General features: G+C 35.9%; 2 protein-coding genes across 3 annotated transcripts; one reads left to right on the forward strand and one right to left on the reverse strand.

Annotated features, from left to right (window-relative positions):
- The first annotated feature begins 1,351 nt into the window (after positions 1–1,351).
- On the forward strand, positions 1,352–5,464 carry LOC132186512 (beta-fructofuranosidase, insoluble isoenzyme CWINV1). 2 transcript variants are annotated; one of them, XM_059600493.2, is made up of 7 exons: positions 1,352–1,751; positions 1,900–1,908; positions 2,040–2,902; positions 2,982–3,140; positions 3,742–3,980; positions 4,088–4,178; positions 5,204–5,464. In XM_059600493.2, the coding sequence occupies exons 1-7, from the start codon at positions 1,571–1,573 to the stop codon at positions 5,381–5,383; spliced, it is 1,722 nt and encodes a 573-aa protein (XP_059456476.2). In that variant the 5' UTR covers positions 1,352–1,570; the 3' UTR covers positions 5,384–5,464. The 2 variants fall into 2 exon arrangements, with proteins under 2 accessions (XP_059456476.2, XP_088373478.1); XM_088517352.1 differs by lacking the exons at positions 1,352–1,751; positions 1,900–1,908 and adding an exon at positions 1,918–1,937.
- A 2,325-nt stretch (positions 5,465–7,789) lies between these two features.
- Positions 7,790–12,128, reverse strand: LOC132186716 (nucleosome assembly protein 1;2). Its single transcript, XM_059600736.2, has 12 exons — positions 11,914–12,128; positions 11,563–11,606; positions 11,096–11,191; positions 10,099–10,191; positions 9,799–9,886; positions 9,655–9,716; positions 9,390–9,574; positions 9,133–9,310; positions 9,000–9,043; positions 8,273–8,489; positions 8,120–8,137; positions 7,790–8,022 (listed from the first exon to the last, which is right to left on the reverse strand). The coding sequence occupies exons 1-12, from the start codon at positions 11,981–11,983 to the stop codon at positions 7,954–7,956; spliced, it is 1,164 nt and encodes a 387-aa protein (XP_059456719.2). The 5' UTR covers positions 11,984–12,128; the 3' UTR covers positions 7,790–7,953.
- Between the last annotated feature and the right edge of the window lie 897 nt (positions 12,129–13,025).

A 13,025-nucleotide genomic window follows, 5' to 3' on the forward strand; every position in this document is an offset into this window, starting at 1 on the left:
GTATGAGAAATACTAGAATTTAATAAAAGAAACTCCAAATTTTACTCATAAAAGTTTATTTGGCAAGATGCCACATCACCTTTTTTGTTGAAAGAAAAAGACAAAACAAAAAAAAAATAATGTGGTATCTTGTCACATAAACTTATATGGACAAAATATAAAAATTTTATTAGATTTTAACATATTTCTAAAAGCATGTATAAAGATCTCGTCATATATTATGTCATAAATTGCAATTGTCAAAGACAAAAAAAAAAAAGTATGGGTAGATAGATTGGGTAGTACCCTTTTCTTGCAGCCATGCCCATAATATTCTATTTTAAATTAATTTTGATTTTCCTACGTTTCCTTGTCATATATTATGTTTTTTGATTTTTTTTTTTTTTCAATTTTTTGGTGTTTGATATAATAAAAAATTATAGTCAAATTAGAAACATTTTTGATTGGCCAAAAATATCTTCTTTAATCTCTCCAAAATGGTTTTTATTTTTCGAAGCTTTAAATCATATTTCGAATTTGAACTACTCATTCTTGCACGCATTCACTCATTCGGGCAATTCATTTTTCGCCGCAACCTAAATTTGCTGGAAGTCTCCATTGAGTCGTTGACTACCACCTTCGAAGGCCACCGGTTCTATGAGATTTCTCTTTTCAAGATGTAGAACATGCAACAATCAAAGATTAAATGTTATACTCATATGTGGACAATACGGTAGTCCCAAAAATTTACCCAACTCCCATGCTAATTAAGGAGAATCATCTCTCTATTTCATCCATTTGCAATAAATAATTGGGTGAGATGATCCCTTCATATATTTTAAAATATATAAGATTCTCATATTTTAAAATTTGAGCCATCAATTTTATCTAACAGTCTAAACAAATGCAGAAGTTTGTTTATTATCGAAATAATTAATTTTAGTTCTCAACATGTCAAATCAATTTGTCTCTGTAACACATACTTTTGTATTTATTTAAATCGTTAGCTAAAATAGAGTGCTCAAATTTTAAAATATAAAAATATCATATATTTTTGAAAATCTGAGAAAATCCGAACCCATAAATAATACCGAGAAATGGGAAGTTTGTATCCATCGATGCCTTAGATGCCAAAGGACAAAAGGGCTTATTCATGTGGAGGAAGTGGTAGTTGACTAGATATCCATCATGGTAGGAAGCCATTAATTGTTAGGCAAGTGGACGCCATTTTCACGCTTTGCCTGGATTATTCTTTATCTTTTTTATTACTTTTTTTCTGAATAGTAGGTTTTACTCTGCTTTTCAGTTTTATTTTTATACAATTTATTAGCTGCATCTATCGATTTAGATGCAGCAAATATGACCACAACGCCTGACTTTGACTTGTAAACGAGTAGACGACACATTTTCCCGGATTCTTCTTCTTACAAAAACTTCTTTCTTAAATCTATCGATTTTCAAAGACGTGTAAGTTGTAAACATTAGATCTGTGGTGTAATTTAATCCTCTTTAATCCACGTACTCACACCCCACGCTGTCTCTTTCTATATAAGAAGTCATAGCATTGCCTTCCCCTTCACTCCCCACCACCATGGCCATCTCTTCTGCAGCTTGGCTACTCTTTTCCTCTTTTCTCTTTCTCTCCCATGGCGTTCTTCAGCTTCAAGCTTCCCATCATCTTTACAGAGACATTAAGGCTTCCTCATCTCCTCCTGCACACCAGCCTTACAGAACTTCTTATCACTTCCAACCCCCCAAGAACTGGATCAACGGTATAATTATTTATTCTTCCCCTTTTCTTTCTTGCTTTAAATATGTCTCATTTTCTAATATTTGATGTTTCTTTCTTCTTGTTGCTTTTTTGTCATCTTACCGTCATCTGATGCTGAAATGGACAAATGGGTGTCTTCGGAAATGCAGATCCTAATGGTTGGTTCCTTTCTGACTTGCTTTTTAAGGTCTTTTGAATCTCAAATTCAATTTGTCAATTTTTTAATTTAGAAAATAATAATAAATGTGATTTTTATATAGTATTTGATGTGATTAATCCACATCTGTAGGACCAATGATTTACAAGGGACTTTATCATCTATTTTACCAGTACAATCCGAAAGGTGCGGTGTGGGGGAACATTGTCTGGGCCCACTCAACATCAGTGGATTTGGTGAATTGGACCCCACATGTTCCTGCCATATACCCATCACAACCGTCGGACATCAATGGTTGCTGGTCGGGTTCCACCACAATCCTCCCCTCCGGTGAACCAGTCATTCTTTACACTGGAATCAACCCACAGAACCAGCAAGTCCAAAACTTGGCCACACCCAAAAACCTCTCCGACCCGTATCTGACGGAATGGGTCAAGTCCGCCAAAAATCCACTAATGGCCCCTACTATAGCCAACCAAATCAATGCAAGCTCATTCAGAGACCCGACCACCGCTTGGTTAGGCCCTGACCAGATATGGAGAGTGATCATCGGAAGCAAAAGGAATCGCCAGGGATTAGCTATTCTATACCGGAGCAAAGATTTTGTTCACTGGACTAAATCTCAGCACCCACTTCACTCGGCAAAAGACACCGGAATGTGGGAGTGCCCCGATTTCTACCCGGTTCCAATCAATGCCAATCTTGGCGTTGACACGTCAGTTATCGGCCCGCATGTTAAACACGTGCTCAAGTTGAGCCTGGACGACACCAAACATGATTACTACACGGTCGGAACTTATAACGTGAACAAGGATATTTATGTTCCGGACAAGGGACAGGTGGACAGCGATTCCGGGCTGAGATATGATTATGGGAAATTTTATGCTTCAAAAACTTTTTTTGATAGTGCAAAGAAAAGAAGAATCTTGTGGGGTTGGATTAATGAGTCCTCCAGCGTCGAAGATGATATCAAGAAGGGATGGTCAGGAGTTCAGGTAATTAATGTGCTTTATTTTTATTAAGCAAATTTAGAATTTGCTTGATTTTATTATTATTATTTGGCACATTTTGCAGGCAATTCCAAGGAGTATTTGGCTGCATAAATCTGGGAAACAATTAGTGCAATGGCCGATTAGCGAAATTGAAAGGCTGCGGGAAAACCAAGTCAAGTTGCATAAACAAGTGCTTAAGGGAGGATTAGCACTTGAAGTTTCTGGTGTCACGTCAGCACAGGTGAATTTCTTTTTATTATTTTTATTTTTATTTTTTTCTATACCTAGGAATAAGGAAAAATTGATATTAAGGGGGCTGAATAAAAGAGAGTGGTTTATAAGCGGAACCCACAAAAGTACTCCATCTAAGTAATTGTTCATAATAGTTATATTTAGTTATTATGAGCCATTATACATACCTCTCCGGCAAACCTTTTAAAACAGAAAGTTTTCATCTTATTTACTATAGCTTATAGTAGCAGCTTCTACTAATATAATACGAATTTTTCCTCATCCTTCTTCTCTGCCTCTCTTTCTCCCTTGTCTAAAAATTAGAAAATAATATTTGTTTTAAAATAGAGAGTAAAATAAAAAATAGAGTATATATAGAAAAATGAATAACTAAAATAAAAATTTACAGAGCTATTTTGATTACTCTAGTTTTAGAGATGCCCTAAGCAGAACCTGAAAAGCTACCAAATCAAGGCAATTGCTTAGCCAAATGAAAGAGTTCTTTCCATGGTAATTCAGCAATGGGATTTTGCCACATGTTATTGTACAAGTCAATTAAAACCCACTAAGAATATTGCTAATTCTCTACCTATCTTTGACCTTTCTTGCAGGCTGACGTAGAGATTTCATTCAAAACAATTGAGTTGCATAAAGCAGAAAAGCTGGACCCAAAGTGGACCAATCCACAAGCACTTTGTAGCCGAAAGGGTGCATCAGTAAAGGGGCGGCTGGGACCATTCGGGCTGCTGGCTCTGGCTTCAAAGGGCTTCCAAGAGCAAACGGCAGTGTTCTTCAGAATATTCAAAGGTCAAGACAAATATGTGGTGCTCATGTGCAGTGATCAAAGCAGGTATATCCCATATATACAATCTTCTTCCTTTGCCAATCAAATTTCTTTACCAAAAATTCAAAGATTTGAATTCTTTTATTATTATTATTATTTTATGTGGCTGGCAGGTCTTCCCTAAATAATGGTAATGATAAGACCACTTATGGGGCTTTTCTAGATGTCGACCCTTCTCGTGAGGAACTGTCACTTAGAAGCTTGGTGAGTAGTTGCTACGAAATTGTACAAATCTATTCAAATTTCTCTACTTTTCAATGTGCACGTCAAGCTTTCATAGCCTCCACTCCTTACATTTTTGGGAAATTTAGGCCCTATTTGCCAATAGCCCTGGAATGGTACCGTTTCAGGGTCGGTACTATAGCTTTTTTTAAGAATAAATGTTTGATTGGTTTTAGTGAAAATGTTTTATGGAAAAAAGTGAAAAAATATATTTTATATGGAAAAATGTAAAAAATTTGTTTTGTAGTGATTTTTTTATTTAAATAATAATAATAAAAATGATTGATGTGGTATAAAAAGTAGAGATGTTAGAATTAATTTTGAGGTAAAAATATGTTTCTTTTTGGGATTGAGGGAGGCCCTGAACAGTACCGTTCTAGGGCCATTAGCAAACACACCCTTAGAGCCAAATGGAATTGTGTCGGCAAATAGAGTTTTCTTAGAAAAATGTTTTTTTTTTTTCTTGGTTTATTTAAGCTTATGATTTCAAAATGTGCGATTTCAAAATTACGATTTTAAAATGTAGGAACGTGATTTGTCATTGGTTTCCAAACATTAGACAAATAAAAAGTTTGTGTTTGCAATCCTATTAAAAAAGTGAAGAGAACAATAAAACTTTCTAAACTGTTAGTGTTTGGATATCCGTGTTTGTGTTCGAAAATCTCTAAAACAACTGAGAGTTGGTGTTTGCATTGCTAGTAAAATTGATTTGAACAAGGAAATCTCAAATGAGATTTCTCACATTGCTAGCAATTGGGACCATGATTTCTGTGATCCTTATCCTAGTCATAGTATTCCATTTTGATACGTTTCATGGAAGTGAAAAATCTCCTAGCAAATTTCTGACCACCCATTAAGGATATTTGACTGATGAGTCTTTTTTTTTCAAAAAAGTCTTCCTAGGGATGCTTTTACACTTTCACCCATTTCATAATTTTATTTTATTTTTGTATTTTTGTCCTACTTGATCTTACATCATGTTTGTGACGTTTGTCCCTTTCCCACAGATCGACCATTCAATTGTAGAAAGCTTTGGTGGAAAAGGAAAGGCATGCATCACAGCTAGAGTTTATCCCACATTGGCAATTCAAGATGAGGCACACTTGCATGTTTTCAACAATGGCACTGAGAATATTCAAATCACAAGATTTAGTGCTTGGAGCATGAAGAAAGCCCAACTCACTTGAGGGTTGAGAACTTGAAACTCTAATTATTGTGTTAGTGTACGTTTGAAATAAAATATATTTTGAGAGTTGAAACTCTAATTATTGTGTTAGTGTTGGAAACAAATATCTTGTTTATATTTTTCCTTGATTATTATTGTGTTAGTGTTCCCCAAGAATTGTTTCCTTTTTCTCCACCGTGTGTTGCAAAAGGCTTAAGAGAGTGATGGAAGGAAAGAGTAGTGAGTTGAAGGGGATATGAAGCTCCTCATTAATTAATTTGCTTAATTAATCATTTTGGTACAAAATAGTGTGACAAAAATTTATCATACGACACTATTCTAGCAGTACCATTGCTGGATTATAAACAAGACCAAAGAATATATCACAAACGGCTAACGTCAATGAGTTATAAATAAAAGGCGTGTTAAATCACCGTTTTTTTTCTAAAAGCTTAAGCTAATAGGAATAAGTAAATTTAATCATTACTTTAACAAGGCGCTTCTCCTTAGAATGAACTGAACTATGAAGTCGACATTTTAAGGCCTATTAGAGCACTATTAGTCGACTTTCTAAATCCTATTTCATTTCTTAAATGTAGGAAAGTTTTTCAAAAACTCACTTGTGGTGGATTCTCATTTCCATTCCTAAACCAAAGGAAAGCTACATGTGGTGGTCATACGACCACCTCTGACCAAGACCACCTCTGACCAAGATAGAGGTAACTGTGTGGCCACCCATCTTTTTCACTGTGGGTAGCCAACCAACCACTCTAATACCTAGAAGAAAAAAAAAATCAATTTTTTAATTTTTCTTAAATAGTTAGTTCCTATTCTTACAAAAGTTACAGACTTGTTTTATCAAAATATTCCTATGAAGCGAAAAGGTTTAATAAAAATATTTTGTATTTTAAGTTGTTTGTTACCATACTTGGAAGAAAAAAAAAAGTATGTTTCTCTCTTAACTCTCTCTACCAAAATTTGTCAGTTTTTATTTTATTTTAAGGTTAAGAGAATCAACAGCTTTATTTGTTAATTTTTTTTTTCTCTAATTTTTTACTTTTAAAACAAAAATATGGACAAACAACTTTCAGAGTCAAAATACTCATAAAAACACAAAAACAATGCATATGTTAGCAAGCTTAGCCACCATTTCTCTTCAACAAAAGGCAGCACAAATTTCATCATCGTTTGTGACAAATGACACCTAACTTTTTCTTATAAACAACACAAGATTTGTGTTGTTTGAAGGGGTATAATTTTTTTTTTTGTCGTTTAGACAGCACAAATCTCTGCATCATTTAGTTGCCTCATTAGATAGCAACAATTTTATCGTCATTTATGTAATTAAGATTGGCAAAATCCATTATCATGTAAACGACAACCATTTTAGGTTCAACCTAGAAAAAAACGATTGCTTCATTTTGTAATGGACTAGGAGGACCATGATTTTCAACTGGCCTTAATACCAAGTTCTTTTGTTTTTGGTTCCTTAGCAAACTGGGATTAAGATCCAATGCAATATCCTACAATAAGCCAGGGATGTATGAGTGCATGAACGAATCCCACCTATTTCACTAAGTGTTCGAACAACTTCAGCATATAGGGCTCAAATTGTTCGAACACCTCCCCAAATAGATAGAGCCCACCCGTACACTCACATACAGTGCAATAGGACAAGGGTACTGCACATAATATCTATTCTAGAGTTCAGAGAACCAGTTAAAAAAAAAAAAAAAAAAAAAAAAAACTTATTCCCAACCAAGACAAACATTCAAGGTTTCCACTGAAAGCCTATGATTCTGTTTATTGGAGTTTTCTGTTAAAAACCTGTGTTTACAGTCCGGTATGCCAATGGAGTGGGATTGTGGGATGCTATTGTTGAAAGAGATTTAAGCGATTGGAAATGGAAAATCTCTTCAAGCCACAGTTTGCAGGATTCTGCTGTGTATAATCTCTGGAAGCTTAGGAATGATCTTAAGTTGGGTAATGTTTTGCTTTATGAAGAAAAGCTTTTACAGAATGTTTGTTGGGAAATTAGGAATCGGATTGCGAGTAAAGGGCAAGCTTTATGCTCTGATTGGGGTATTTCTCACAGTTTTCTGTCGTTTGTATTGTGGGGTTGGTGGTGTGGAGCCATTTGCTGAAGTTTTGGTAGTTCTGTTGATGCTGATTCTTTTACTATTTGATGGAGTTTATGGTGGGTGGTATGCTGCTGCTGTTTTTCTTTGTGAGTTGTATAGTTGTTTGTTGTTGTTTGGCCAGATGCAGTGATTTGTGCTCTTCTGTGTGTTTTGTTTTGGCGTTTTGCCTTCGTAGCCTGTTGGCTTTGAGTTCCAGCTTGATTGCTGGAGTGTGTAGGTTTTTGGTTGGTTAATATAAAATTTTTCATTCATCCAAAAAAATATAATAACCATTGAAGAAACCAAAATTTTCAAAAAAACTAACAAGTTCATATCATACAAATAGAGCGTAATCAATAATGCCAACATCAATTGAAAGTATAGTGCATTTTACAGATACTATTTGAGTAATAAGACCCCACAAAAGCTCCTCAAAAGGGAGAAGAAAAAAGGAAGTGAAAAAGAAGTAACACTACTGCTGCTTACACTCCGGAGGGCGCTCACCTTGCTGACCTTCCCCAGCTAGTGCTCTTCCACTTTTCTGCAGTTCATAATAATAAACCAGAAGTTATTACATCACTAACCCAACGTAACAATCTCTTAGAATCCGTAAATAATATTATGTCAGATCATCTCACCTTGGGTCGAGTAGAAGACTGCAAGATTCAACGAAAAGATCGGAAAGAAAGAAAAAAAAACATTAGCATTTTGAACTTACAAATCTATCTGATTTTCAAATTAAGAACTCAAATAGCACACGATAAGTGATTTCATCTTGATGATATCTGTACCTTCTTCCTGCTCTTGCCTTCCTCTTCCTTTTCCTCATCTTCATCCTCATCCTCATCCTCCTCATCCTCCTCATCCTCATCCTCATCACCTTCATCATCTTCATTCTCGTCATCATCTTCATCATCATCTCCTATATCCCCAAACTCATCCCCCTGTACAGCCTCCCCCGTAAACCATGAAACCGCATGAGGGATGATTTTATCCCGAATTGTTGATCTACACAGCAATACCAACTAATGGTCATTACAGAAAACAATAATATGTTCGGATGACTAGACAACACATACCCCCTTCCTATGCTAAATACCCTTTCAAGCATTCAGACAACTACAGAGTATATCACGATTCAAATGGGTCATGAGTAATTCATTTTGTTTTCTGTGGCATGTGAAATATCCCCCCTTCATGGTATGCCACCAAAATTTGTTTATTCGGGAAAAAAACATTGATATTTTTCCACATCGTCTGTCCTATCCTTTTCATTTGTAATGACTATATTACTAAAAAAGTAATATAGGATAAACCAATTCATATCGGATGCCTAGCAAACTCCAACGTTACCAATCGAGCAGGTTTATCACATGCACAAGAGACACCTCAAAATGATAAAAATATATTTCCGCTTAACTTTAGAATGCCCCATCAAATGATAAGCTAGAAGTGTTATCTCACACAATAGAAAATTACGTTCTAATGCTCAAGTAAAAAGAAAATGCAGAGACTTACCCAATGTCATAGTCCTGCTCCATTTGATTTTGAAGTTCTTCAGCCTGACAATAGATCACAAAATTCAGGAACAATAGTATTTATTGTACTTCCAATCACCTTATCATCTGTTATACGTGACAACTGAACTTACAGTATCTTCATCAAGATCCTCATCATCCTCAGGGACCTGTGGAGGGTTAAAGAAGTTAAAGAAGCTTTCACAACTCTCAGTTTTTGTGATGGGTTTGGCATTCTTAGATCCCTTTCTTGGCTTCTTCTTCAGGATCTTCTGCGTCAAGCTTTTCCCTGGATGCCATTCAATCTCCGTCCTAGAAAACACCCCGACATAAGAAGAGACTCAAAGAAAGAGAGGACAAAACATTCATTAGAAAACAGAGATTAAATTACCCAATCGCTTTCTCTAATATAGGCTCATCGTCATCAATCATGTGATATGTTTTTGTAAGGACAGAATTTGTGAAATAAGGGTTTGGATCAAAGAAGAAATCCAGCTTAAAACCCTTTGGATTGTCAATTCTGCACCACTTTATATCTTTGAGGTACTTGAGAGCTCCTTCATCACGCTCCGAGATCTATTCCAGGAAACAGTAAATCATTTTTCCACAATCAATTCAATGGATGAATAACATAGACAATGGAGAAATCTTCTCACCTCCTCAGCTAGTACTTCATTAGTCTTCATAGCTGTAAGCCAGAAGTCAGGCACTCCTTTCTCTGCATTTCCAGATGAAATCAAACATCAAGTTCAAGGAAAGATGGTTAAGTATAGATAATAGATTGAAATTTTGAGAGGTACCTTCTGCAGCTTTGTCCTCTTCTTTATCCGCAGGAGCTTCATTTGCAACTCCTTCAACTTCCACTACACCATTCACAATCTCGTATCTCTGCAAGGACCCAATAAACAGATGAATTAACTGAAAAGGATATATGAGCCAGCCCTGTAAATCAACAAAACTGGTAGAGCAGTCGAATTCCATTGATCCTAGTCTATTTTTGACAAATAAATCTCTAACCTGGAAAACTTCATAACGATAATGTAGTGATATCAATAAATATGATGCAAAACTTACTGCCTGTCAGTATCATATATATATACCTTTGTGTAAAGCGGTTCATAAAGTTTCTGGTATTTAGCTTCCAATGCCGCTCTCTCCTCAAAAAACTTTGCCTCCAGCTCATCATGTTGGTTCTGCAAATTGAGAATGAGTAAGGTTATATCCAACTCTATATTTGAAGATCAAATGAATCATATGCTCAAACTAGCAGCCCGCTCACAAAGACCACTGAGTTCAAAGGCTAGCTGAGCGCTTGTCAGGGTGCTTGGGTGAGGCAAGATTCCCTATAGCCTAAACACCCTTGAGGCGAGGAAACTTTGCAGACGCATCAAGTCAAGCACCTCTGAACAGGCACTACAAGTATGAAGCCCATTAAAGAACAGCTCTTGCCAAATTTGCTTTTAGTAACCCCCAATTATGTATTCACACTTACCCAAATAACAAAGGGGAATATGCTCGTTCAGTTAAGAGCTCCTGTGCGTACGGGCCTTGCACTTTTTTTATAAAATTTTACATTACTTTTATATGTGTGTGTGTGTGTGTGTGTGTTTCCATTCAATGATATCTTCCTTAAAGAAGTATCAATCTATATATACACACATCCATATTTCAAGCGTTGCATGACATTAGTCATTCTGGTACTATACTCAAGTAAGTGATTCACAATCATTCAAGTGATATACTTGAATGTGTGGCTGTCATTCTCAGAGGTTATCCAAGGCATCATAAAGAATCCTTTTGCAAACCAATATCTAAAGGAAAACAAATAAAGAAAGAAATAATGCAACAAGCATAGACCTGTCCACTACGGCCACAGGGGGACAATACATTAGTCGAGTAAACCATGCTAAGCAAACCCACTACTAAACAATTAAAGGTCACATATGGTTTTCATGCATACATCGCATTATACAACTTACACCAGAGAATATAAAATTAATGTTATTAAGATTAGCAGCAAAAGTTTGAAGTCTATACAAAAATGTAAACCATAGAAAAACAAAATTCATAACTGATAGCATTTTGAGGCAAGCTAACCTGAATCTCTCTCAGAACCTCAACGCGCTTCCTTACTTTGGGTGACAGAGTTTCTAAGATATCTGAATGCCCAGCGGCCAAACTCTGAAGCTTATCCTGCACAAACATCAAAACACATTTAACAGTGCATCGTCAGAAAAATAAGACCCCAGAATCAACATATCTATTTCGCACTGGAATTAGATTTTTTTAAAAAATAAAATAAAATAAAATCTGAAAACCATCTTTAAAACTGGAAAAGAATCCTAAAGGACTCATCCTTTTACATTTGTTTCTGCTTGCCTCTTTCAAAATGCACAAACCATTTTTTTTTTTTTTTCCATTCTAAAATCAATTGATTTCCATGACATTACCCTAAAAATAGCTTTTAAACGCCCACAAAAAATTCACCATCAAACTGGCCCTTAATTAACTGATTATAATAAACGCTACCAAAACCATCTTCATTTTGCACAAAGAAAACTTGCCTTGAGCGCATTAACAAGACCAGCACGATCCTCCGCACTCAGAGCTATACACAACAATAAACACAGCTCAGAACTCATTGCACTTCCAACAGCAGAAAGCTACTATCAACATTTCTAACATATAATCATAAACATACACACAATATATATACATGTATGTGCGTTTACCTGTTTGACTTTATAACTAAGATCAAATTCAAACAGTTTCACATAATACAAGAGGGAAAAAAATTCAAAGGTACCAGACCAATTTGAAGGACTAAAGCTAAGAACAGTTTCCACCAAATAATGCCATGTATATATATATATATAGAGAGAGAGAGAGAGAGAGAGAGATTAGGGTTTAGTTACCGGCGGCGGCGGCAGGGAGGGAGGAGCCGAGATCGGACATGTCGAAGTTTTCCTTTTTGTTGTTACTCATTTCTTCTAAGCTCTGTTTGGAGGGCGAGAAAAAAAACAAAAAAAGAAAGGCGAACCCTAGAGAAGGAAATGAGGGGAAGTGGGGAAAGAGGGAGGGAAAATAAGAGGAGAGAAAGGGCAAGTGCGACCGTTCTTCTCTCACTCTCTCGTTGGAGTTTTGGGTTTTATATGATGACAACGACGAAGATGATGATGTGGAGGAGGAGGGCGATGTGTGTCACGCGCCGATGGAGAGCGTGGACATCACGGGCCAATTGGGTGGCAACTACGTGAGGATATCAGTTGGGGCCCAGCCAACTGTGTTTATGCTATGATTTTCCATTTTTCATAATCAATCATACAAAACGTGAAAGAAAAAAATAATAATAATAATAAAATATATATATATATATATTCTTCCGAAACGGCAAAACGTGAAGTGATTTAGTGATTTACCATCATTTTATATATTTAAATATATTTTTTATTTTTTATTTTTTGACCACGCAAACGTTGCGTGGTGTATGTTTTTGTTGAATAAATAAAATAATAATTGTAGAAGAAACTAATTTCATGTAAATCACATAATGAATATTCTCTCCTTTGTCTTTATGTTAGCAAAAAAAAAAAAAAAATTTAAATATTTGGGAAAATTGTTCTCAGGAAAAAAATTTTGTGCCTGGCGTGCATCACTGTTGATGCACGCCAGGCGTGGTCAATATCTTTACCCGCTCAATTTAGGGTAAATGCACGCCGCGTGCTGTTGATCTTAAAAAAAAAAAAAAAAAAAAAAATTTGCACTGGGCGTGCCACGCCCGCGCGTGCTGCCAATCAGTGCTCCTCAATTTAACGTTTCTTTCATGAATCGTGAAACATGGCTATAGTCATAGGACCCATGAAATACTTGCTCAAGAAGAAAAAGGTTCACATCCTCCTCAGCCAATATGTGGCAATTTAAGTATTCGACAACCCAAAGACCACTCACTTGGGCCTGTTTTGCCCGCTCACCTAGACGAGTCCTGTTATCAAGCTGCCAAGAGATAGACAAGTGTCTGCCAAAATCT

Source organism: Corylus avellana, chromosome 6, assembly GCF_965113065.1.
Source record: "Corylus avellana chromosome 6, dhCorAvel1.hap1.2, whole genome shotgun sequence".
In the NCBI taxonomy this organism is placed as follows: Eukaryota; Viridiplantae; Streptophyta; class Magnoliopsida; order Fagales; family Betulaceae; genus Corylus; species Corylus avellana.

What these genes read in the sequence shown, in the direction of transcription:
- LOC132186716 (XM_059600736.2), bottom strand. Translation starts at nt 11,983, where the DNA reads ATGAGTAACAACAAAAAGGAAAACTTCGACATGTCCGATCTCGGCTCC. An exon ending in AGAGGACAAAGCTGCAGAAG is followed by an intron (nt 9,717 to 9,798) that starts GTACCTCTCAAA and finishes CTGGAAATGCAG; the next exon opens with AGAAAGGAGTGCCTGACTTC. An exon ending in ATATTAGAGAAAGCGATTGG is followed by an intron (nt 9,311 to 9,389) that starts GTAATTTAATCT and finishes GGTGTTTTCTAG; the next exon opens with GACGGAGATTGAATGGCATC.
- LOC132186512 (XM_059600493.2), top strand. Translation starts at nt 1,571, where the DNA reads ATGGCCATCTCTTCTGCAGCTTGGCTACTCTTTTCCTCTTTTCTCTTT. An exon ending in AGGGATGGTCAGGAGTTCAG is followed by an intron (nt 2,903 to 2,981) that starts GTAATTAATGTG and finishes CACATTTTGCAG; the next exon opens with GCAATTCCAAGGAGTATTTG. An exon ending in ATGTGCAGTGATCAAAGCAG is followed by an intron (nt 3,981 to 4,087) that starts GTATATCCCATA and finishes TGTGGCTGGCAG; the next exon opens with GTCTTCCCTAAATAATGGTA.